Below are 26,415 nucleotides of genomic sequence, written 5' to 3' on the forward strand. Positions count from 1 at the left end.
TAAGGTGTCCTTAATATTAGACCTTCCAGGAACTCTCTTCCTCCTCCCTGGGATCTTAATTTTGTTTTGCAGACAGGGCCGGCCTTAGCTGAAATGGCACCCTAGGCGAAGTACTGCTCTGGCGCCCCTTAAGCCCCACCCACACCATACTCAAACCACACCCTATTTGAGCCACACCCACATATTGGCCACTCCCACTAACCTCACTCCAGAACTTTCAAGGTTTAAATGCATGAAAAACCAGTCATACTGTGACACCTTAAGACTGCAATTGAAGGATGAATGCTCCTTAATAAATCTGCTTGATCTGCTGCTAGTGTAGAGTTTCTCTACAGTCATGAAAGACAGTATTAACTTTTTTGCAAGGTGCATTGATGTCTATGTGTAAACGTTCTTATTTGTAGTGTAGCATCAACTCTACATTAACACATTACTATATACCCTGATGTGCTTCATGCTCTTCACAGGTCAACCATTAAGTCCACATACTTCAAAGACAGCTACACATTGTGATGTGGTGGTGCTGCAGCTTTATGCTGACCCAGAGGCCAAATAAAACAGTGCTACTACTAGTGACTGCAGTCTTCAACTTTGCATACAACTTACCAATAGCCAGCGGATTTCAGAATTGTATGGCAGTGTTTATCCATTAAGAGTTACAGATGGATGTGGTACCTCTTAAAGAGGACTAGTGAGGATGAGGAACATGTTCTAGAGGCTATGAGCTCTTGTTTAAAAAGATTAAGTAGATACCACTGTACTCTCTTCACATGCAGTGTCCTTGCAGTTAGTAGTTAGTGTTGAAACAGAAAAGTCTGGCAATTAAGCCTCCCCTGAAACCAAGACCATCAAGAAAGACTTTTGCAGTTAGAATGATCCCTACATTTGTTTGAAGAAAAAATCGAAAGAGCAAGATAAACAGGAAGCATCAAAGAGTTTGTTGAACAGCAAGGTAAAAGCATAATGGTGCGACTCCTGACAATCACCCAACTGAACATAGAAGTGTTAACAAATGTCAGTGTAAAACATTGTGATTCACTTTTTCAAACCTTTCACAACAAAAAACATTGCAATGTAGTATACACAAATAAATCTACACTTGTTAAATATTAGCATGGAGACGAACCAAAGGTTCACAACCTGATGCAGTTAATCCATTTGCCAAATATGCAATCCTGTAGCTCTGTACTCTTAAATCTTTATGATTTACTTTAAAATACAAGAATGATGTGTTTTATCATTACTCCATTATAAAACTGAAAAGAGCATGTACATGGAGCATTTCTGCATCAATTAAAAAATAATACATCATAACTGCTTGCAATACAGAGTTCCATAATACTGACAGTGAATGCACCAAAATGAAAATCAACATAAATCTCTAAACCTTCAAAGGGAGTACAATAATATATGCATTAAGAGTGAAGTGAATAGAGGTGGTGATATACAAAACTACACTGAAACTTCTGAAACCAGATGGATCATAAGACTAAGGGCAAATAGAGGGAAGGGCCTCAATGACAGGGTACCTTTAAGACCGGTATTAAAGAATAGGAGACTCATCTTTTTACCCATTTTTCTTTCCTCTATTCTATATTCCGTATTTTGTATTCCCTTTTCTTCCTCTGCTAACTTACCTTATCTGGTCTCTCACCCTTTGATGTATATACTCAGTACACAAGCCTTGTAGTACTATATTTACTACATGCATTTTTTTCTGTATTTGTCATGTTAATGCACTAGCTTATACTTCTAAGTGTGCCTTGACTTGAATTGTATAGTATTTGATTTGTATTGTATTTCTTTGTTCTACTTGTGTTTCATAATGCATTTTCTTGTGTTTTTGCACACTGGGTGTTCTCCTCGGCCTTCCACAAAAAAATTGTTCCTAACCCAGAAGACTTTCCCAGTAAACAAATGCCAGTAAATAAATAAATAAGGTATAGCAATGATCATTTTAAGCTGATTTCTTAGCATGCTAGACCCTTGAAACTTTCACAGTAATCAAACAGCAGCAGAGCTTTCAGTCATAGCTTTCTTAATCCTCTTTGCAGTGACTAATTACATAAAAATAGCCTTTCCCTGTTTTTTGCTTACATTACAAGCAGTTTTAGAGGGTCTTCTCAAAGATTAGCTGTTCATTTTCACCTCTTTCAGATGCTTACCTTCTTTTTTCTCTTTACTTTTTTACTGTGAAATTAAATCAAATTTAAATCAAATGCTGATAGCAGCAGCATCCCCCACAGACACAGGCAATAACAGATACGTATCTGTGTCTCAAATTCACCTCATTATAGGGAGCATTCCTCAATTTTAGGTTTTAAACGTTTTATCTTCTACCCAATTCCACTTTGAAAGTGTCAGGTACACATTTCCCCTTCATGAAAAATATTCTTCTCCCCGTCGGTGGTTACAATAAGATGGCATTCCAAAAACTGTAAATAAATCGCTATAAAAGAATATTTTTCATTAAAGCGAAATGTTTTGGATTGCAATTTATGTACAGTTTTTGGAATACCATCTTAGCTGCTGGTTCAGTGCTGAGAAAAGTTTAGTAAATAAATCTTGCGTGTGAGAGGCGCAGCAAAAACGGTAGCATCAACTTACTTTAAGGTAAAGCAAACATAATAAGCCAAAATAAATTAAATCCACAGCAGTTGGGAGCCCGCTTGGTGAAGCGAACCAACCAGGCCGCCGATGATCCACGCCATGCCGTCCAGTCCAGAAAAAATTCAGGAAGCAAATATCAGCAAATAGATGTGCCTGCCTCTAGCTTGTCATGAAGAAAAGAATGAGAAACGGGCATGAGCTGCATTATATACTGTCGATTGGCAGTAGCCAAGGAGGGCGGTACTAATATGTGTAGTCAGTCGTGGGGGGAGGGTGCAATGCTACTGTGTACAAACGGGCGTCGGGCGCAATGTAAAAATTGAAGAAAGTTTTACTTTTTAACTTTGGTTTGTTTTGCAGATTTGGCGCCCCTTATGAGGCCGGCCTGTACGGTGTCCTAGGCGGTTGCCTAGTTCGTCTATGCCTAAGGCCGGCCATTTACCTTTCAGACAGAAGGTGCAGTTTCTTTTTTCAAATGAAGTGATTGGCTAAGCTTGAAATGGCCTACAAGGGCAAGTAGCCTGGTTCTAAGTTATGAACTTATGAAACAAGCAGAAATAGAACAAAGTGAAATAAAATCATATATTAATAGAAGTAATGAAACAAGGAAAGTTACTTAAATGCCTTTATATAATACACCAAGAATTCACAGTGAAGAAACATGGGAGTTGAATTCAAAAAGCTCTAATGATAAGCATTGGTTTGTAGTAAAACAGAGCTGCTATGCAGTATACTTGTATACTAAAACCCTCAATTATTCACAGAGATCTTCTATAACTGGAGCAAGAACACATATATGGTCTTACTCCATTGTGTAAGAATTGTACTCCATACAGAGTACATATGCAAATTGTCACCCTTCTCATGCTGTTCCTGATTCAGTAAGGCAGCACCAGTGAAGTGCCATCTTATTTTAAAAGGTTAGCTTGCAATCACAACTGCATACTATACAGTGCTTCTTAACTTTTCATTGCAGCAGTCCACTTTCCCAGTAGTATGTTGCTAAGGACAGAATGGATTTTTACAAATTCTTATTGCATAATTGTATGGGAGAGTGCCACTGTGAGTTATTTTATTGAGGTGTGAAGTTAGAATCCAGTCAGTGGTACATTGTTTGCTTTTAACTTTGTGATAACTAGGAGGTGTATTGATTAGTTTGCTAAAGCGATATAGGCTAATTGCAGAAGAGGGAAGTTGTAGCTGAAGTCATCATCATCAACCCACTTCTTCCCATTTTCTATATGGGGTTGAGGTGGCGTGTCAACTGTCGCAATCTCTCTTGATTCAATGCCAGTCTCCTATCTTCTTCTGTAGCTATGCCTGACCATCACAGGTCTTCTCTCACACAATCCATCCATCTCTTTACTGGATACTCTTGTTTCCTATTGCCTTATGAGTGTCTGTCTCAAATCTTCTCCAACAGATTGTCTTCTGCTTTCCTGCACATGTGCCTGAACCACTGTAATTTGCTCTTTTTGACCTTCTCTGAAATTGGAGCTACTTGGGCTTCTTCTCTGGTGTCCTCATTTCTTTGTCCCAGTGTGCATCTACCAGATGTCATCAGCTCTGATTCCATTTCTATAACCTAGGATAAGGTCCTATATATTTTTCATCTCCTAATATAATGATATTATGAGTTATGTTAATCTTCCATTATGTTTATGTTGTTGCTATTTAGGGATAAATATGACTTATGTTTCTTACTTTGTAGGAGGAGACCATTTATCATAATGGTTAAGGTCTTCACCTCCCATACAAAAGTTATAAGGTACAAGGTTTGATCCTGATCTCTAGTCAATGTGTGTGTGCAGTTTGCTTTTTAATGCTTGTGTCTGTGTGGGGCTCCTCTCAACTTCCAAAAAAGAAACAAACAAAAAAACACACATTCTGCATGTTTCCACCTCAAACTCATCAGAAAGTAGTAATGGGCAGCAGCACAGGCGATAGGTAGTACTTATAAGAGGAAGAGTTGTATAAACCAACCACTTTAGCTATCAGCTGTGGTTTGCAGTATCCTCTAGACAGGAGAATGTCGATCACAGACTGTGCACCACATCAGGGCTAGTCACTCAGTTGTGCAAAAAAATTGGTTCTAGGTCAACAAAAATGGACATGGGCATTTGTTGGTGATAAGTGGGTTGGGGACCCGACCTACTCTGACCTATGCCAGTGACCCATGCTAATTGTGGGAGGAGTCTAATAATGATCACTACTCCTAATATAGGTTCACTGACAGGATGCTACTTGGAAGTAGATGGCATGACGGTAAGCACAGATCCAAGATGGATGTAGTCTACTACTCAGGGGAAAGATAGAATAGAAATTGTGTGGGAATTGTAATGAGGTAGAGTCTCCAGAAAACAGGGAGGGATATTATCAGAATCAGTGATAGACTCATGGTAATCAGACTCCAATGTAAGGATAGGGTACTATTCATAATCTCAGCCTATGCACCATAGCAAAGTTGTGATAGCGAGGAAGAGACTGCATTTCAGCAGGAGTTGCAGGACCAGCTAGATAAAGCAGGACTGCAGCAGTTGTAGGGTCAACTAGATAAAGCAGAGCAACCTGAGTTGATGATAATATTGGGGGTCCTAAATGCATATACTGAGGCAGATAGAACAGGATATGAAGACTGTCAGGGTCCACATTGATGGGACAACAGGAATAAAGAAGGATAAGTCATTCTAGACTTCTGTATATCAAATGGCTTGATGGTGGCCAATACCTGGTTAGCGAAGAGTGATAGTCACAAGATGACATACAAGAGTGTCCAACATACACCCCAGGAAATGTCTTCCTACTAAGGAAAGGGAATTGGAGTAGAGTCAAAGATTGCAAGTCATCCCAGTGAAATAACCATCCCATGGCATAAACCACTGGTGGTCACAATCAGCTAAAAGCAGTGGTTAGAGAAGGTTCTAAGGTCAGCAGATACTAGGCTGTAGATGACTAGAGAAAAAGCATAAGACTTCAAGGAAACACTCAGAGATTTAGCACTTCAGGAAGAAGAGGAAATGGGTGAAGTTGAAGAAGAATGACAGCACCTCAAAATAGCATGTGTGAGATCTATAGGATAGATATGTGACCAAGCCAGGTATGGAAATAAGGTACAAGCACACTTTCAACAAGAATTTCAGACAATTACATGGGAATATAGAATACTGCGGTGGTGGTGCTGCGGTAGCATTGTCACCTCACAGTAAGACGTTGTCCTGTTCAATTCTCAGCTAGACCATCTTCTGTGTGAAGACATGCATGAATGGGCATACCTTCGCTGAAGGTTGTGCATCAGGGCCAGCAACTCAGCACATAAAAATCTACTGCCAATCATTAGCGGACTGGAGTTCCGCTGTGGCGACCCCTAACCGGGAAAAGCCGAAAGACACAACAACATGGGAATATAGAATGGAAAACTGAAGGCAGACATTGGGGTGAAATTGAATCCAGTCAAAACACTTGTCATGGCAGCAAATTGAGAAAGCAGAAGAAGGTGAAAATTGAGATTGAAGAGGAAATATTAGAATAGGTTAACAAGTGGTTGGTGTGACAGAGCAATATGCAGAGGACAGGAAGAAATGGAAACAGATGATCCGCTGTGGCAACCCCTAACAGGAACAACTGAAAGAGAAGAAGGAGGAGTGCCCGTTAATATCTTAATGTGTTTTATTAGTGTAAAGATGACTGTGCTAAGATTTATTGGTTTTATAGTAGTTTGCTTATATAGAATTGGGTCCATCTTGCTGGTAATGCCATTTTCCTGCTGTGTCAGTGTTTCATTTTATATTCTATCTATTTATTTATTTTTAAAATAATGAATTTCATCTGCAGGGGTAGATTTAGACAGGCAGTGTTCTTGAGGTAATATGCATTTGTATCTTTGTGTGTGTGTATTGTTCAATGTGTCTATGAATGTGTGTGTGTATATATATATATATATATATATATATATATATATATATATAATGTATTTATATGTATATGTATGCATATATAATGTTACATGTTGTGCTGTGCATATATTAATTTCATTTATTTAACTATGTTAAGTGTAGTAGAACCTTTGGGCGGTTCAGTTCCTTTAGTGTGTGAGTCTATATATGTGTGTGTGTGTGTGTGTGTGTGTGTGTATATATATATATATATATATATATATATATATATATATATATATATATATATATATATATATATATATATATCGCCTGTCTATATATGTATAGTTAGAGATTGTTCTCTCTACATTTATATATATATATATATATATATATATATATATATATATATATATATATATATATATATATACATACACACACACATACACACACACACACTCGCAGTTAACTCAGTCTGGCTGCTTGAAGAGCGGGAGCAAAGTACCCACAGCTAGTATTAAACTGTGGAATCTTATCTTCCTAAACCAATTTCTAAAAGAAATTATAAGAATGAGGAAAACTATAAATAGTTTATATTCTGACACTGCGGACAAGAATGTAAAGATCAGCTCTGACGTCGAAGGGGTGTGGCAACATTTTTTCTGACTGACCTTTAGCTTAGGGAGCAAGTTTCACGTCCAGTGCATGATGGGATACAAGGAACCTTGATGGAAAGCAAGTTTGTACTGTTCACGAACAAAGCGCAAGGCACCCAAAACCACTAATAAGTCCAACCAAGGAGTGCCAAAGACCAAGAGATTGCCAAGTGTTCCACTCAATTAAGTTTATTGCAAAAGCCAAACGTATCGGTTAAAAAAATACATAAACGCTTTTTTCTCATATACATCCAAAAACGCATGTTCGTGCATATAACTAGGACTTCCTCAGACATGAAGAAAGACAGGAAGACATGAGGATGTCTGAGGAAGTCCTAGTTATATGGACCAAAACGCGTTTTTGGATGTATATGAGAAAAAAGCGTTTATGTAATTTTTTAACCGGTACGTTTGGCTTTTGCAATAAACTTAATTGAGTGGAACACTTGGCAATCTCTTGGTCTTTGGCACTCCTTGGTTGGACTTATAAGTTTGTACTGTTACTAACCTGGAAAACGGAGGTACTAATGAATTGTTCTTCTGTGGGAAAACGGCAGTCTTCTTGTAGTTTAACTGGCATTTTTCTGTACAATGTTGGAAATCTAGAACATTTTCCACTGGAATCATGAATTTAAGAGGCCTTTTCCAAGATTTTAATCCTAGGTAAATAACTATAAATTGATAACTGGTCTAATTATGGTAGTTTCCCCTTAAGTCAGGCCGCCTAGAAAACCATCTGTACCCGAGTAATTCAAAGGGAACTTTAAGGCACTGTATTATTAATAGGGAGTCTAAGGACAGTGTGTTTACTTGAACGTTTAGCGTGTGCTTTTAACTTAGCAATAGCTGGTTCCGTTTTTTTTTCTCATACCTTTTCCTATACTTGCAGCTGAATTGCGATGTTTCATGATTTTGGATTGGCATCCGGTGCTAGTTTAAATTGTTCGATACCATACTGGAAAAGCGCCCCTGCTACACAAGCGCCCTAGGCGGCCGCCTAGTTGGCCTATGCCTAAGGCCGGCCATGTTTGCAGATGTGGACTCAGGCTCCTTTTGAGCCTGCTGTTTTAGTTTACTTGCTACATTGTTCCTGAAAGGCTATTCTTTTGTTAGTTCTTCTGCCAGACAGGTGTCTGAGTTGCAAGCCCTTATGGCTTGTTCTCCTGTTTTGGTGTCTCATGAGGACAGTGTGTCTTTGCCCACTAATCCTTCTTTTATGCCCAAGGTGGTTAATGAGCTATCACTGAATAAGTCTATTAATCTGCCTACTGTTTCCCCACTCCACAGTCTGACAATGAGAAGGTGCTTCATACTTTGGATGTGCATAGGCAACTCAGGGTTTATTTGGATAAGACTAAGGGTGTTAGAAAATCTGATCAGTTATTTGTTTCTTTTCATCCTAGATCTTTGGGATTTGCTGTATCCAAGCAAACTATTTCTTCTTGGATTTCTAAGGCTATCTCCTTTTGTTGCACTTTTCATGGCAAGAGTCTTCCTTCTTCAGTTAAGGCTTATTCTACTAGAGCTGTGGCTTCTTCAGGTACTTTTTTCAAAGGCTTAGATACTAATTTTATTCTTGAGGCAGTTACCTGGACTTCTATGCATACCTTTACTAAACATTACAAGTTGGATGGTATTTCTGGAGCTACGGCTGGTTTTGCTAGTGCTATTCTTCATGGCTTTTTAGGGGGGTTTTCTGCACCTTCCCCTCCCAAATTTCCTCTTGAGCTTTGGCACTCTCTCATCTGCTAAGAATACTGCAGCAGTGTGAATGTAAGGACATAGTACAGTTGTGTAAAATCTTACCATAACAGTAGATGTCCTGGCCTTCACTGTTGCAGTATCCACTCCCTCCCTCCATCCCCCAAGTCTTTTGCCTTCCTTGGATGTACAGATTACCTCTTGGTTTTCTTGGACTGTGTTCCTACTGGGCCATTCACTTCTGATTATGGTAGGCCTGAACGTCACCTTTATGCCTTACGCTATGCAAGGAGTGTTTGGGTGACGTTCAGCTTACCTTTTAAAACCACAAGTAGTCTTTGGTAGATTGGCCGGATGTTCGGGCTTCCATGGCAGGGAATCCCATCTGTTAAGAATACTGCAGCAGTGAAGGCAAGGACATCCACTGTTAGGGTTAGATTTTACACAACTGTACTTTGCAGTGATGGAAGGATCAGATGTTTGTCATCAATTTGTTAAATGTTCCTCACCAATTATGGTCTCCAGGTCCAGTTTTAGACGTTACAGACAACACCACAGCCATGTGGCACATAAACAGACATAGGGATACAAAATACTCTCTCTGCCAGTTGGAATTATGGCCTGTGAGCTAGCCTCACAGCATTCTCTGACGCTTCAGGCTTTGTACAACCCATTAGAACAGAACATAGTGGTGGGCAAGACAGACTGACTAAACAGATCTGGAGGGACCCTCATAAGTGGAACCTCATGAAAGAGGTCTTCCAGGATTTGATCCGGGTGTGGGAAACAGCTGAATCTCTTCAAAACAAATGGCTGAAAAAAAATCTGTTTGAGATATCCTTGCAGCAATGCTTGGAGGGCTGACACATCATCATTCCCTTGGACAGCAATGTTCTTTTATGTATTTCCACCCTTTTAACTGATATCATGGTACTTCTGAAGATTCAGAAAGAATTACCAAAGATCATTGTAGTGACCCCGTTTTGGCCCAGACAAAGTTAGTTCTTCTTTTTAATAGAATTTGCCAAGGACAATTACCACAAGCTTCCTCTAACTCTGGATCTGCTCACACCATGTCTGGAGTGACTGGTGTACCCCAACTTAGAGTGATTGCAACTGGCAGCCTTGGATGATTCTTTCTTGATACCATTTAGGTGCTTGTTCCATGAGGATGTTTAACAGGTATTGAAGGAAGAAAGAAACCCTGTAAGTAGAAAATCTTACATTTATAAGTGGAAGAGGTTTTTATGTGGTGCCCGTCCAATGATAGATGGCCTGGTATGGTGTCTGTCCGTCTGATTTTGAAATATTTGTGTGAGCGACTCAGTGATGGCTCATCTTATGCATCTATCAAGGTTCATCTTGCAGCCATCTTAGGTTGTCTGCCCATGGATCCCCCTCTTTCATCTCTTTTTGTTGTCAATTTATGAAAGGAATGTTAAACTTGAGACCCCCCTTATAAGGAAATTCCTACTCCCTGAGATCTCAACTTTGTTGTTGAAAAAATTACCTTATCTCCTTTTGAACCATCTTTTCAGGCTAATTTAAAGTTCATCACATGGAAAACAGTTTTGCTTATTATTCGTTATCTAAAAACTGAGTCTTTGAGTTGTAAGCTCTCATGGTGGGACAGCCTTATCCAATTTTCCACAAGGATAGGTTTGTTTTATGTACTAATTCAACTTTCATGCCAGCAGTTGATTCTGAATTTACCCTGAATCAAGCCATCAGTCTCCCATTTTTTTTTCTGGAACCTAAAAACAAAGGAGAGCAGATTATGCATACCTTAAATATGCACATGTAGCTCAGGTACTACCTTGACAGAACTAAGCTCTTCAGGAAAGCTGAACAGCTCTTTATATCCTAGGGCTAAGAAAGGGCAACCTGTCTCTAAGCAAACAGTTAATTTGATGCAAGCCTTATCTTCTTTGGTGGGAGTCAGAGGAGGCAGAGTTCAGAACTCTGGAACACTTCGACTGTGGGTTTGTGCAGACACAGAATCCATATGCTACTGAGTCGCTATGAAATTCAATCATCTACTGTTACAGATAAGTAGGAGTTAAGGAACTATACCTTTCCTTTTTTTTTTTTTTTTTTAGTTTAGATGCTGAAAAATTGTGTATCATTTGAATGAAGGGGTCTATTTGGATGATTGGTAGGAAGAACAGAAGTTAGTGCTGGATATGCATGAGAATTTTATATGATGTTATGAGCAGTAGCTAGTTATAAGAAGTCCAGATGATGAGGTAGTTCAAGCCATTTTAGAATTTTAAGAGCCATACAGTGATGCGTATAATATTGTGAATTTAGCAATTTTGTTATAGCATATTTTGAATTTGGCTTTAACTCAGGCTTGCACATTGTTGAAGATAGGGGCACCATATTGAGCAAAGGAAGTGCGTAATTTGTAGCAAGGGTGGTTTTAGTGAGTTAGTAAGAAAATGTTTGTGCCTATAGATCATGCCAAGTTTTTGATTTTTTTTAAATATTACATTGAATATGGTCTTCGAATTTGAAATTTTCATCTTCATAACTTTCAAACAGTTTTGTGCGGGAAACAATTTCGGTCTCTGTTATTAAGTGAGAATATTTTGAAGCCAGATTTGTCCTTCAGGTGTTTTTTGGGGACGAGTAAGAGTAGTTTTGTTTTTTGGAGTTAAGCAATAGATGGCCATTGTGAAGCCAATTTTCTACAGAGTTGATGACTTCTTGTGTGATTCTGAGAAGATGTGACGTATTGTCTAATGGGCATATTTGTACTGAATTGTCAGCATGCAGTGTAATTAATGCTTACCCAGAAGATGTATAAAGACCACTGACAAATACGTTAACTAACACTGGACCAAGAATTGAACTTTGGGGTGCACAAGTGGTGATGAGGAGATAAGGAGAGAAGGTGTGTTGCTGTTTAACAGTGTGTTACTATTAGGGAAGTAGCTTTTGAACCATTGTAGAGGTGGAGGGGTTAGGCCAGGATGGAATATTTGTTTTAGTAGTTTACAGTGTGAGACAGTTTTGAAGGCTTTGGACAAATCCAGAGATATGGAAAAGATAAATTTGCCAGAGTCTTTGCTGGTGTTTATATTACCCATAAAAGATAACAGAGCAGTAGTACTAGTATGACCTGTCCAAAATCCACTTTGTATAGTAGTTAGGAGATGTCCACTGCGAAGGTTGGCTATGGACATCTTTTCCTAAGATGTATGAGGGAGGTGAACGAATTGCAATGGGTCAAAAATTTGAGAATTTAATTGAATTGTGTCCCTTTTGGAGTAGAGTCATATGTTTTTTTCTGGATGGAAGGTACATAAAATTCCTGTATGGACCGGTCAATTAAGATATTTACTGGGTAAGATATAACTTCTGCTTCCATCTTGAGGTATTAATGTAGTAGGTTATCAGCAGCTGTGAAACTGTGTTTAAGTTTGAGTAGCAGTTTTTTTTTTATAGTTGATATTATTACAAGTTTGGATGTAAAGTTAGTAGTGGTTGAGGAGTGTTTTAGATTTCTTTTTTTTTTTTTTTTTACAAAGGTTAATAGCATGCTGGAGGGAAGTTTTGGTAGTGTGTTAGGTGGTTATCTTGGGGAGGGTGGTGTACTATAAGTGGGGGTAGCAATGCTTTTGATAAAGTAGTTATTGAATTTAGTAGCTATTTCAAGGGGAGAGCATTTGTTAGAAGGACAGTGATCTCTTCTTAGCCAGGATTAAGTAGTGTGTTTATTGAGGACTAAGACATAATTCGATAGATGTGAACAATATATAAGATGTGAAACCGTGGAATGGAGTGAGTCTAAAAAAAAAAAAAAAAAGCAGCTCTAAAGGATTCCTTCACTGTGCAAAACAAACTTGAGTATATGTGTCTGTGGGTGTGTTGCCATTTTCTGTGTATGGTTTGGAGGGTGGCAGTGAGATGATAAACTTGTGTACAAGCTGCATCTTGCAGGCTTGGGAGTGATTTCAGTAATCTGCATCTTGCATAGCGTGAGACTCCTGTAGAGTTACTGAATCAAACTCACTTTTCTGTGACATTTCTAAAACAGTCTTAAACGTAGGTCTTATATGGTTAGCAAAGACCATCATGTATTTAGTAAACCTGAATGGGATTGTATTTAGTATACTTTCATTTATCTGGAATCAATTTAAGCAGGTAAATGATTAAACATTCAGTTTCTCTGAGGAAATTAATCCATATTTTCTTTATGCTTAGGAGATCGATGAATACATTTCACGAGCCAAGGATCGGAGTTATGAAACGATGATGAAATTTGGAAGACGTGGTTTGAACTTGGCAGCCAATGCAGCAGTTACTGCTGCTGCAAAGGTGAGGTTATCACTGTGAAGAGTTTTCAGAGCACTGAATTAGCATATGGTCATGCTGAATGTTATGAGTTGAGAGTCACTATATGCTTAATATCGTTTGTTGAGAAGGCGTCTTGTATGAAATCATACATAATTCTAGAACTGAGGGACCTTATGGGTCCTTTATTTAGTCACAGAGGAATTATGAATAAAGGATTTTTTTTTACTTTATAGCACATCAGTACCGTCTTTCCAGGAGTTTGTCTGCAGAGTAAAATTAGATAAAAATTTAAGAAATTACACATAAAGGCAGTAGCACAGCAAAGGAAATGAAAGCCCCTTTTTGTACAACAATCTGAACCCACTTGGTATCTCTGCAGCCTTCTCCTGCACCCTGAAGTTGTTTACTGTTAACACTGTAACTTGAGAATCATTCCACTTATATGGCCCCAACACTCATTGTTTATGGTACTACATTTTGTAAAAAATGAAATAAAAATATAATGAATACTGTAATAAAAGAATACCCACATTTGTACCCCATTCATTCCCATAAATGAGGAACTGAATAGGTTAATTTCCCTAAAATGAGGTTGTAAGATAGCACTGTAATGTTATAAAGCTCATGTAACAAATGATGCACCAAAGCTCTTCAGTGAGTGTGTGGCATTGTAACTAGTGGTGTTGTCAGATGACATGAACCATAAATGTATTGCCTCCCATATGCTGTGGGGCAGATCTCACCCTTCGTTCAGCTGCTATGGTTTGGATGATAACTCTCACATGATATGTGATGTGACCACTTTCCCTTTTAGAGCCTATAATTTGAAGACTGTACCCTATATTTATGTAGAAGCTGCACTTTGCAGGTGATTTATTGGGCTTTACCTCTAATATGACATTCTGCATGGATCCCAACATGTTCTAATTTGTGTGTAAAACAGCAAATGTTAAATCAGCTGTCCTTAATATGACAGCTTGGCTGAAACTCATAGCTAGGAGTTCAACCTTGCCACTGCACAGATATGCCAAATTAACACTGCTGTGCTATTAAGCATTTTAAAGTCATGCACATTCCAAGCAGTGATACATGTCCTTCCATTTTACTGTTGCAGTGTTCATTACAATGGGAAACCCTAGCCAAGAGCGGCAAGATGTCTGCCAGTATACCAAAGCCTTTAGGTTGCTTTAAGGTAAGCCGTACATCACACGTATACTGTTCGCATAACGTAGGGCATAAAATTGGCATCCAGATGTACCGTCCTCAGAACCTGTTTGCCGCCATTCTGAACATCTTTTGATTGTTGGTATGAACGTCTGTTCTATTGATGGTTCACCAAGCTGTCACAGATAAGTGCCCCATTGGGGGTTTGTTGTCTTATCTTCTTTTGCAATTTTGTTGCTTGTGGGGTTTCGTGTCATCCAAGAAAGGTAAATTGCAGTTTGGTAGACAGATTCCCCATAAAGACCATCATGAACAGTATCGGTTTTGCCTTGGTGCATTGCAAGACCATATGTCCTATTTTATCTGTCAGGCCTTTGTTCCCCAAAATTTTCGTAGTAGGCTTTCTTCTTTGGAGCTTTATCTTGAGAGTCGACATCTTAAGCTTCTTGCTAAAGACACGGTGGAGGGAACTTCCCACTCTGAGCAACAGCCATTTGGGAAGAAGGCCAAGAAAGCTAGGCCTTAATCTTCTGCTATTCAGCCTCTGCCAGATGTCCCAACCGAGGTGAGTGATAGCTCAGAGGTTTGCATGGCTTCATTGTTGGATTCTTATACCGCATCCGGGTTGGAGGCCAGTGTGGATCCAACCTTAGGCAAGTCCATGGAGGCATTGCAGACGTCTGCTTCAGGGGGAACCGCGGTTGATTATTTCTGAGGGGCCTAGGGGTGTTCCCCAAATTTTAGTTGGAGAAGTCCCTTCTAATTATTGAATGCTGTCCAGGGTCAGAGCCTTCCAAATATTTTTAAGGCTGGTTTCCTTTTAAAGAAAACAGAAGACTAAACATATTTCCTCAGCTACTAAGGATCCACAGACTGAATGGCAGTCCTTCACTCAGGGTTTGTTTAGTGCTTTGATGGCTTTAAAACTTCTTCATGGAGTTTCTGTTCTGGCCCCCACTTAGTCCTGTACCCCTCTTAAGAAAGTCTGAGTACAGAATTCCTCTGAGGAGGAGACAGATTTAGATGGGGAATCCCTTGCTTACTCCTCCCAGATTCCCTCTCCTGTGGACTGTGGATCAGAGAAAGAGCAATCTACCAGTAGTGATGCTCCCTTTGAAGAGATTTCTTTTGGGGACACTATCTCTAGGATGATGGGAGTTCTTTAAATGGGATTGTGCTCAAGTTTCAGAGATACAAAAAAAGGTATTATGATTGATTCTCCCAGACCATCTGCTGTCCCTGTTTGGCTGCTTTGTTGGATGCCTTTTCTAATGCCTGTAAGGCTTCAGATTCTTAGCCCCCTGTCCCCAAGAAACCTGATAGGTTCTATAGGGTGCTTGAGAACTATAGGTTCTTGAACAAGTGTCCTTTTGTTGACCCCTTGGTGGCGTCTGTAGCATCTGACAAACCTCAATTGCTTCCTTCTTCTAAGTTACTGCCTTCTGATAAAGATAGCAGAATTATTGAAAGGCTAGGCAAGAAGGTCTCTACCTCTGCTACCTTGGCTTTTAGGGCTGTTAATTATCAGACCCATATGTCCCAGGGGGTCTATATTAGAAGACCGAAGACTCATTCTTTCAAATTCGTCTTGGTTGAACTTAAAAGGCTGAAAACGCAAAATATCGAAGTGGCTGTTAAGTGAATTCTTTCCCTGGGAAAGAACTCCCTGGTGAAGCCCCCCACTTAATGTAATGTTTGAATTTATTTATTTATTTTTTTGTTGGAACAGCAATTTTTTTCCCTTGATAATAAACACCTGTTTCGTGAAGCTGCTGTTGATTTAAGTCCCTTCAGAATAAGGGAAATGATTTACAGGATCTTAAACAGGTTTTTGTTTCTCCTGTGCCTAAATTTCAGAGAAACTACCCCAGTAAGCCAACCTTTGTTCACAGGCAATTTCGGCCTCCTTCTAAGAGTAAAAAGGGTGGCAAGCTGGCAACTCCTGCAAATGCTGCTCAGACGTGTGTGCCTCAGAGGTCTCCTTTTCCTGATAAACCAGGTGCTGTGTGACTGTCCTATTCTTCCCAGCCACTTTCCTCTTTGCCTTTCTCTCTGTCTCTCTCTCTCTCTGGCTAAAGATTACTTAGGATTCCTGGTTTTTTTTTTCCATTATCCATTAGGGGTATTTCATGGTCTGGAGGTCTCTTTCCCCTTTTATGGGAATTCCTCAGCCCCCTCTGGAACAGCTGTCCTTCTTTCCAGGGGTGCTTCGAGACATTTTGACTCAGGGTACTGCTCAAGAGGTATGTGTGTCCCAAAGGGGAAGGTGGGTTTACTTCAGGATGTTTCTAGTGCCCAGGAAAAGAGGGTACCTGGAGACCAATTCTAGACCTCTCTCATTTAAACACTTTTCTAAGGGTGCCCTCTTTTTGAATATTGTCTCTTCAGACTTTACCTCTTTTGCTTCCTCAGGCTTATGTGGTGTCTCTGGATCTCAAGGATGCTTATCTCCATATTCCTATTCACCCCCCCCCCTTTCAGGAAGGTTTTATGTTTCTGGGTTGCTTCCTGGCATTTTCAGTTCTTTGGCCTTTGGCCTTTCTACTGCCACAATGGTATTCAGTAAATGCCTTACTCCTGTGATTGCTTTTTGCAGGCTTTAGGGGAACCAAGTCTTTCCTTACTTGGATGACATCCTGTTTCAGACATCTGCTCCAGAGATCTAGTTGCAAAATCTTCATTTTGCTATTTTCCTTCTGCAAAGCCTGGGATTAACAATAAACTTCAAAAACTCTTTTCAGACACCTTCTCAGGACCATGTTTTTCTGGGGTGCATGATCCAAACTGTGCCTATGCTGGCATCCCTGCCTCCTCTCAATGCCTTAACACTCATTTCCTTTTTTTCAAAATCGTCTTCCTCTGGCCTCTATAGCACCAGGATTCATGGCCTCTACCATTCCTATGCTTCCTCTGGCCAAACTCCAGATGAGAAATTTTAGTGGTTTCTGAAGACACTTTGGCTTCAACATCCCCTCATATTCATAGTTCCTCTTCTGCCTTGTCTCAAGAAGGAACTTTAGTGGTGAATTCAGCAGTTGTCTCTAAATCCAGAGCTCCCTTGCTCCCTTTTCATCGCACTTTTCCTTCCCAGGAGCTTTTAGCTCCCTAAAAGTGCAGGGTGTTTGGTCACCTCTTCAACAGAAAGACCAAATCAGTGTCAAAGGGATGAGAGCTCTTCTGCTGGCTTTTCAGCCCTTTCATCTTCTCTTCTCCCCAGGACCTTCCATGGTGTTTACAGACAATACTACAATGATGTGGTCTGTAAACAATCAGGGGGAGATCTTATTTTCTTTGCCTGTTGGCACTCCTGGTATGGGAACTTGCTATCCAGTATCAAGTGACTCTTCAGGTAGTTTACATTCTCTCAGGTCAAAATATTGTGGCAGACATTTTGAACAGTTCTTAAACTAAATCCCATTTATGGATGCTTCACAGGGATGTGTTTCTGGACATTTTCTACCAGTGAGGCACTCTTCAGATCTTTTTGCCTCCCCTTTGAACAGACAACTTCCTCTTTTTTGTGCCAGAGACCCAGGTCCTCTGGTTTGGATGGTGGGTGCCTTGTCCTTTTCTTGGAAGGGAATGTTTCTTTGCACTTTCCCTCCCCTTCCTCTCATTCCAAACTTCTTGTTCAAAATTCAACAGGATGCTCCCAAAGTTTCATTGGTGACACCTTTTTGGGTGAGACAGCATTAGTTCTCTCTTCTGCATTTAGCCAAGGGCAATTATCACAAGTTACCTCACAGGTGGGACCTAATCTCACAAGACTAGGGATCTCTCGTCCATCATCACCTGTCCACTCTTCGGCTGACACTTTGGGTAATAGGATTTTGATTCCTCATAGACACCTTTTTTCCCCCGAGGATATGATTAGGGTCCTGTACGAGGCTATGAAACCCAATACTAGAAAATCCTACTTATCCAAATGGAAGAGGTTTTCTGTTTAATGTATTTCTCATAACTTGGATCCACTTTCTGTGGATTTTCCTTTGGTTCTCTCTTCTCTGTGTGAAATGTTCAATGCTGGATTGACTTTTTCCTCTGTTACGGCCCACCTATCAACTATCTCTGTTTATCTGTCTTTATCTCCTCCTTTAGCTTCTAGATTTGAGGCTAAACAATTCCTTAAAGGTGTCCTTCATATTAGGCCTCCCAGGAAGCCTGTTCCTCCTCCCTAGGATCTTAATTTTGTTTTGGAAAAATTGAGTAAGGCTCCTTTTGAGCCTGCAACTTCAGCTTCCTTGCAACATTGCTGTTGGAAGATTGTACTTTGTTAGGCCTTAATTCTGCCAGAAGAGTGTCTGAGATTCAAGCTCTTATGGCTTTTCCACCTTTTTGGTGTTTCATAAGGGCAGGGTGTCCTTACATACTAATCCTTCTTTTATACTCAAGGTGGTGAATGTGTTGTCCCGTAATCAATCTGTTCATTTGCTCACTTTTTTCCCTTCTCTGCACTTCTGCCACTGAGGGAGGTGCTGCACACTTTGGATGTGCATAGACAAGTCAGATTTTATTTGGAAAAGACTAAGACATTTTGTGAATCTAATCAGCTCCTTGTTTCCTTTCATCCTAGGTCCCTGGGATTGGCTGTGTCCAAGCAAACTATTTTTTTCATGGAGTTCTAAAGCCATTTCTTTTTGTCATTCCTTTCATGGTAAGAGCCTTCCTTCCTCTCTTAAGGCTCATTCTTGTAGAGCTGTGGCTTTTTCTGGTGCTTTCTTCAAGGATTTGGATACTAACTCTATTTCTGAGTCAGCTACCTGGACTTCTCTGCATAGATTTACCAAGCACTACACGTTGGATGGAATTTCGTAGGCTAGAGCTGATTTTGCTAGGACCATCCTTCATGGCTTCCTGGAGAGCTCTGCTTGTCCTTCCTCTCTTCTTCCTGAGCATTGGCACTCTCCCTATTGCAATGAATACTGCAACAGTGAAATGGAAGGACATAGTACAGTTATGTAAAATCCTACCATAACAGTAGATGTCTTTTTCTTCACTGTTGCAGCATTCACTCCCTCCCTCCGCCCCCCTAGTCCATTTCTCTTCTGGATGTACTGATTACCTCTCTTTTCCTTGTACTGGCGTTTCTCCTGGGGCTCTCAGGTGTGAGGATGGTACTTCCCGATGTCACCATTATGCCCTATGCCACACCAGGAGCATATTTGTGGTGTATGGCGTACCTTAAAGCAATTTAAAGGCTTTGATATACTGGCTGAACATTGGGCCACCTTTGGTAAGGGATCCCTATTGTAATGAATACTGCAACACTGAAGAGGAAGACATCTACCATTATGGTAAGATTTTTACACAACTGTACTTTCTAATTAAAAGATAATTTGACTGACTACGAATCACTCAGTTGAGCAGTTTGAATAGCTGCACAGTTGAGTTAATGAATACTGCAGCAGTGAAATGGAAGGACATAGTACAGTTATGTAAAATCTTACCATAACAGTAGATGTCCTTCTCTTCACTGTTGCAGTATTCACTCCCTCCTTCCTCCCCCTAGTTCATTTCTTTTCTGGATGTACTAATTACCTCCTTTTTTTTATACTGGTGTTTGTCCTGGGGCTCTCAGGTGTGAGGATGGTACATCCCGACATCACCATTATGCCCTAGGCCACATGAGGATATTTGTGACATACAGTGTACCTTAAAGAAATGTAAAGGCTTTGATATACTGGCTGGATGTTGGGCCACCCTTGGTAAGGGATCCTTATTGTAATGAATACTGAAACACTGGAAAGGAAGACATCTACCATTGTGTTAAGATTTTACACAACTGTACTTTGTAATTAAAAGAGAATTTGACTGACTACGAATCACTCAACTGAGCAGTTTGAAAAGCTGCACAGTTGAGCATCTTCCAGTCTGTGCAAATGAGTAGTGGAGGTACCTAGCATACCACACACAGGTACATAATTTGCCCCCTGACATACAGATACATTTGCATGTGCATATATGCTTGCAAATGACATACACACACATGCATGCACATACAGTGATTTTCAGTCTTGTGTGCAGCAATTCATGTGTGAATACTATGATTTGCATTTAAAGCTCAAGATTGCAATATTATGGGTATCAGATCAAGCTTAGAGAAGGGGATATGTGTATATTTAAATGAGAGGGGCATGGAGGCTTGTCCAATGCAAAAACACTTTTATGCTTTTTTAATGCTTTTCTTAGTCAGAAGTTGTTAATTATTTTTAAGGACCTTTACTGAATTATCACCTTGTCACATAGGCAAACTTAGATTTATATAAAAGAAAACAAACCATGTTGACATGTTCACAGTTACAATCATTATACATCACACATTCTTCTGTACAATATAATCAGTCCAACATTCCATAATTCGGTCAGTTCCTGTTTTCCCTTAAATCTCATTCTTTCTCCAAAACATTTTTTTGCATGTGTTGTTCTCACTATTTCCATTTTTCTGTGTAATTTGCTGCTAACCTTTTCTAAAGATCCTACTTCCAGTGCTTTTTTTCTCTGTTACAATATTCACAACTTCAAATATGGTTTGTTTAGTCTCTGGATTTCTTTTTCTAATGACTGCTTTTTTTGGCAGCCACCAGAATTAAACTTAGCAAGACTTTATTTTTCTAGGCAATTCAGATGTTTTCCATATCACTGTTGCAGTATTCTTTACATAAGAGATCTCCTGCCAAGGATAGTTCAAAGTCCATCCAGTGTATATATAGGTGCCGTACATCACGCGTATGCTTACTGTGTAAATTGTAGGGCATAAAGGTGAAGAATAGACACAAATACTAAGAAATTATTTGCCACCAGTCTGCATGCCATTATCATAGGAGGTTACTAGGCTAGTGACCCTAGGGCCCTTACAAGCCTAGCCAAGTTTTGCCCTTATTTCCACAATCAGCACCTATCACCCCTGTCCAAGAGGGATATAGGTGGAACCTCTGGGGTGAATTTATGGTTACCCATCCAATCGTCCAAATTGTGTTTGAAGAGAGCCAATGAGGTGCTCTGCCTGACATGAAGCAGGAGTCTGTTCCAAAGGTGTGGCAACCTCTGGGAGACATATCGGTCCCTCCAGCAGGTTCTGTTAGTGTCACATACCAGGTTAAGGCCATTAGACCGAGTAACCCATGTACCATTTGACTTGCGGATATGCAGCATTTCCAATAAAGCAGGGTCAGAGATTGCCTCTGATTAATCTGTATGAAACAGAATAAAGTGACAGTGAATTCAGACAATCCTCATATGACAGATGCTTAAGACCTTGAATTGTCCGTGTGAGGGACCATTGTGATCTCTCCAATTGCTGCAGGCACTTGAAAAGTTACATACCAAAAGGGGCATTGTACACAATTATTAGTCTGATGAGAGAAGAGTACAGGGAGGTTATACTTTCTTTTTTTCTGGAGGCAATGCCCTTACTTTTGAGTTGAGCAGTATAAAATGCCCTCTTTACCACTGTGGAGACTTGGTTATCAAAGGTAGGGTTGCGGTCAACCTGTGTGCTCAGGTCTGTTATCACTGAGTGAATACTTAGGGTGTTGTTATTGATGTGGTAGTTAGCAGGAACATCACTTTTACTGAAAGGGAGGATGATATATTTTTTTGCATTGAGTTTAAGGCCATGACTTTGGCACCAGTCATTTGTTTGTGTAAGATCCTCTTGTAGGATGTTGACACTGTTTGGAGATTTTATGACTGCTCCCAGTTTGCAGTCATCTGCAAACTTTGTCAGCCACAGACCTTTAGTTTTAGCTTGCACTTTGGAGAAACAGATTCCAAATAGTAGAGGTCCCAGGACAGATCACTGTGGAACACCACTTGTTACAGGTCTGCTGTTGGAGGTGCATTCCCCTATTTTGACTATATGGGCTCTATCAGTTAGCCAGTTAGCGACCCATCTAATGATATACTGGTTGATGCCTTGCTGGGTGAGTTTGTCAATTATGCCTGAGTGGGGAATAGTGTCAAAAGACTTTGCTAAGTCTAGGTCGGCTGTAGGCATAGATTTCCCCCTCATCAAGGGCTTGTTGACTGTCTCAAAGAAGTCCACCAGGTTTAACAGGCATGATCTCCCTTTGACAAACCGAAATTGAGTTGAGTAGGGTCAAGTGTATGGAGGTTACCAGTGTCTTTGCTGATAAGGTCCATGATGATACACTCCATGGCCTTGCAGATAAGACTAGTCAGGCTAATAGGTCTGCAGCTCCCGGGGTCACTGGAAGCACTACCTTTGTACAAGGGGATAACGGTGGCCTTTTCCATTCAGCTGGGATGAAGCCAGTGCTTAGACTGTGATTGAAAAGAGTACACAATGGAGTTGCTAATTCTTGTTTGAACCCATGTAGGATGCAGCCTGAGATGTTATCAGGTCCCATGGAAGCTGTGTTTTTGGCCTTAGCAAGGGTGTTCACAACCTGGCCTTTAGAGATGCAGGATAGAGGACCGGTGGTAGGGATGTCTTAGGGTAAGTGTGGCAGGGAAGAGGGAGTGAAATTGTTAGAGAACCTGTCGGCTAACAGGTTAGCAATGTCCACAGGCTCGGAATATGTAGTATCATTAACTACCAGTTTGGTACAAATCTGAACTTTTCCTTTTAGGTTACAGATGTAACTAAAGAACGCCTTATGGTTGTCCTTAGTTGAGGAAGCTAATTTGGAATCGTAGTTAGCTTTGGAGGACTTCACGAGGAATCTTATTTGCTTGTTTAAGCTGAGAAGGGAGTGTTTCTAGTTTGAGGCTTGCTCCCTCTTGCTCTTAGCAGCAATTTATTCCTCTTATTGTAAAGACTGTTAATGGCAGTTGTCCCCAGACCTGTTTGCTGTTCCCTGAGGAGTCTGTTTTGGTCTTATCGGATACGGCTGAGTCAATGCAGTTGTCGAAGTGTTTGTATAAAGCATTTGTGTAGAACTTGTCAAAGTTGTCAGCTCCATCTGAGGGAGGAGGTGCTCTGAAGCTATTTATACCATCCTGTAAGATTTTATAATCTGCTTTGGAGAAGTTTTTTAGTTTGGTTTGTGCTACATGGGGTTCAGGTGTGATAGTAACTTCGAATGAGACTAATTTATGGTCAGATCTCACAAGTGAAGACCTCACGGTGGGGGTGCTACAGTGGTCCCCATATTGGTAAGCACCAGATCCAGGATGTTGGCACCCCTTTTGGGGAGTGTCAACTAACTGGTCCAGGGTATTGGAGTTAATGAAGTTGAGGAACCTTTGGGCAAGTGATTTTCTGCATGAGTAATTTCCCCAGTCAGTGGATGGGTAGCTAGTCATCCAAAACCATGGTGCTTTGATGTATCTTGAGAGACTTGAGTAGATCCAAATAGAAAGAGTGGGTGTCCTGATTCATGGAGGGGGTCTTGTAGCTAGCAGTGACTTGAATAGGTGTCCTACCAACAATTAATTGCACCAAAAGTATCTCCAGGGAATCATGCTGTCTAACCAATCTGGAAGTGTATTTCTCTTTAATGAATATTGATACACTGCCTCCTTTAGTTTTCATGCCTTCAGTTTGTGGTCTGAATGTGCGGAAGGAGGTGCAGCCCCATATGGTTGGGGTGCTGTCCACAGTCTTGAACCAGGTCTCCGCGACTGCAGAAATGTCGATGTCTTCCAAGGTGAAGACTGCTTTCAGTTAATGTAGTTTCGTGTTATGACTCCTAGTGTTTAGCAGCAAAATCTTACATTGGGAATTTTGACTTTGAGACACTGCCTAAAAAGACACTATGGAGTGGCAAGAACCTTGCCCAGTAGCTGAAATCCCAGGGGTGACAGATGAAGACCATCTCTGGCAAAGCATCGAGGTCTGTCAGTCATGTCATCCCAGGATGACAGATGCTGTATCCCCTTGGAATGACACCAGAAACTAAGCCAATTATTGAAGACAGTCATTTTCTCTTTGTATTGAGGCATCATCCTAGGTGAAGGTAAAGTGCTGCTTAAGGCAAGGGACATACCAGCCTGTGACACATAGTCAGAGATCTCAATCATGTCTCTCTTCATATAGTCCAGAGAGGTACGTCTCAAGCCATTCACACCAACATGGGCTATGACAGAATCATAACAGTACCTGTTGTTGAGAGACTTGAGTGCATGTGTGATATATCGGACCCTGGCACCTGACAGACAGCTGACCATGACCTTCTCCTTATCTAACCTGGTGAGAGGGACATCTGTGTGTCTTTTGATGGAATCACTTATGACTAATATGTTTGGTTTTGTGTTTTGCCTTAAGGTGAGACATTGGTATGTCAGCTTTTATGTGTATTGTGTTCTGCAGAGGAAGTATTATGTGTAGCATGCTTGTGATTGTGTTTTGGAGGTCTCTGATGTTTAGGTATGTTTCTGGTGAGGACCTCCGCATATGTAGATAATGTGGGATGTAGGTTTGGGTGGAGTAGGAGATGTGGTGTCCATACTGACGACCCGCTCATTGTCATATGTACTGACTGGTGTGTGAGAGAGCATGGATTCAAGGTTCTTAGTATAGTTGCATCTCTCACATGTTGAGTTGGTGTGGTCTAAGAGCAGAGGGTTGTCAGTAAACATGAGGCAGTAAGTACACTGTCTCGGGATGCCCATGTCGACCAAGCTGGCTGGAGAAACTGTGGGAAATTGTACATCCATAGTGTTAGGTAAATTTATATGGTCAGAAAGAGAGGTTGCACTTACGAATGATTAGTGCGTGAGAGGTGTATTGGAACATCTGAGATTAGGCTTAGTGTTTTACCTGACAGCAGAGCTGAGCCACGTAAAACCTCTGGAGGACCACAAGCAAAGTGCTAAAAGAAAATTTAACAAGCCAAGCTTTTGCTACTATAACCACCATCAGTAACCACCATCAGTAACTACCACTAAGTGGCAAGGCACGATGGTGCACTACAGTCAAGAAGCATAAACATATCACTTATGTAAATCAAGAAATAACCCTTTTAACTCAAACTAGCAAATAAGGACGCACTGTCTGAGCTTTAGTCCAATCACCCTCAATTAGATGGGAACCAGACAGCACTCTCCTCCCACAAGGGTGCAGAAAGGCCTTCTTCAACAAATATTGCTTGAATTTGATGCTCAGAGGTTACAAAACAGACCCAGAAACAGCAAGGCTTGAACTAGGCTATGCTACAGCCAAACTAGTACAGTATGCAGTTAAATGTGGTCAAAAACAGTTTTGACAATTCAAACAGACAATAGAATGCAAATAGTAATTAAGAGTGTAATATAAGAGGAGAAACAGGCACTTATAGTTAGTTGGAATCAATGGATGCCTCAGATCTTTCAGAATCTCAGTGAATAGCTGGTTTTAGTGCTCAAGTGATACAAGACAGTCTAGATTCCTTAAGACTGAATCTAGCCCATGCTAAGTGCAGAGGTATTTGAAATTTAAAGTGCTTAAAATCACAGTCATAACAGCAAAAGAACAGTATAAAGCAGCAATTCAGTAGAACAATGTTCCCAATGTAACCAGACTACTAACAAGCAGTAATAAAAGAGGCAGTATAAATGCAATTGAAGACTTTTAAGAACAACAGCAAAAGCAAAATAAAGTATTAAAGTAGGAAAAGGCACGGTATAGATACAGTAAAAGCAGCTGAATAGAGTGTAAAAAATTGGTTTGTCAAGTAGAAAGGGAGGAAACCAAAGATAATTCAAGGTTAAGAGCTAAGGGGGTGGGCCTTCCCAAATAATATCACTGTACTCAGGCTGCGTCCTACATAAACTCAGGCATGAACTTGCAGCACCATTAGGCACCCTGTTCAACCAAAGCCTGAGTACCGGCCATGGAGTGGATTATCATGGACATCATTAACAGGAACATTGGCAACCTCCAAACACTTGACCCCACACAGTTTGGCTTTGTCAAGGGGATGTCATGTCTGTTAAATCTGGTCGACTTCTTTGAGACAGTCACCAAACCCATTGACGAGGGGAAGATGGTGCACACATCCTACTTTGACCTGGCCAAAGCCTTTGACACTATTCCCCACTCGGGCATAGTAGATAAACTCTCTCAACTAGGCATCAATCCACGTTACCAGATGGGTAGCAAACTGGCTCACTGATAGAACCCACTTAATCAAAATAGGGGCAGCCACCTCAAGCAGTCAACC

The 26,415-nt window shown here is 40.5% G+C and overlaps 1 protein-coding gene across 3 annotated transcripts in view; it reads left to right on the top strand.

The window, feature by feature from the left end:
• The window catches only part of REEP2 (receptor accessory protein 2), a 795,838-nt gene that overhangs the window by 449,040 nt on the left and 320,383 nt on the right, over nt 1-26,415 (top strand). For all 3 annotated transcript variants that reach the window (XM_044069516.1, XM_044069519.1, XM_044069518.1), the window contains one exon: nt 13,055-13,168. In XM_044069516.1, the coding sequence (XP_043925451.1) occupies nt 13,055-13,168 (114 nt within the window). The remainder of the gene's footprint in view (nt 1-13,054; nt 13,169-26,415) is intronic.

The sequence above is a fragment of the Protopterus annectens genome, chromosome 4.part0, assembly GCF_019279795.1.
Source record: "Protopterus annectens isolate FY-2018-M chromosome 4.part0, PAN1.0, whole genome shotgun sequence".
Lineage (NCBI taxonomy): Eukaryota > Metazoa > Chordata > Ceratodontiformes > Protopteridae > Protopterus > Protopterus annectens.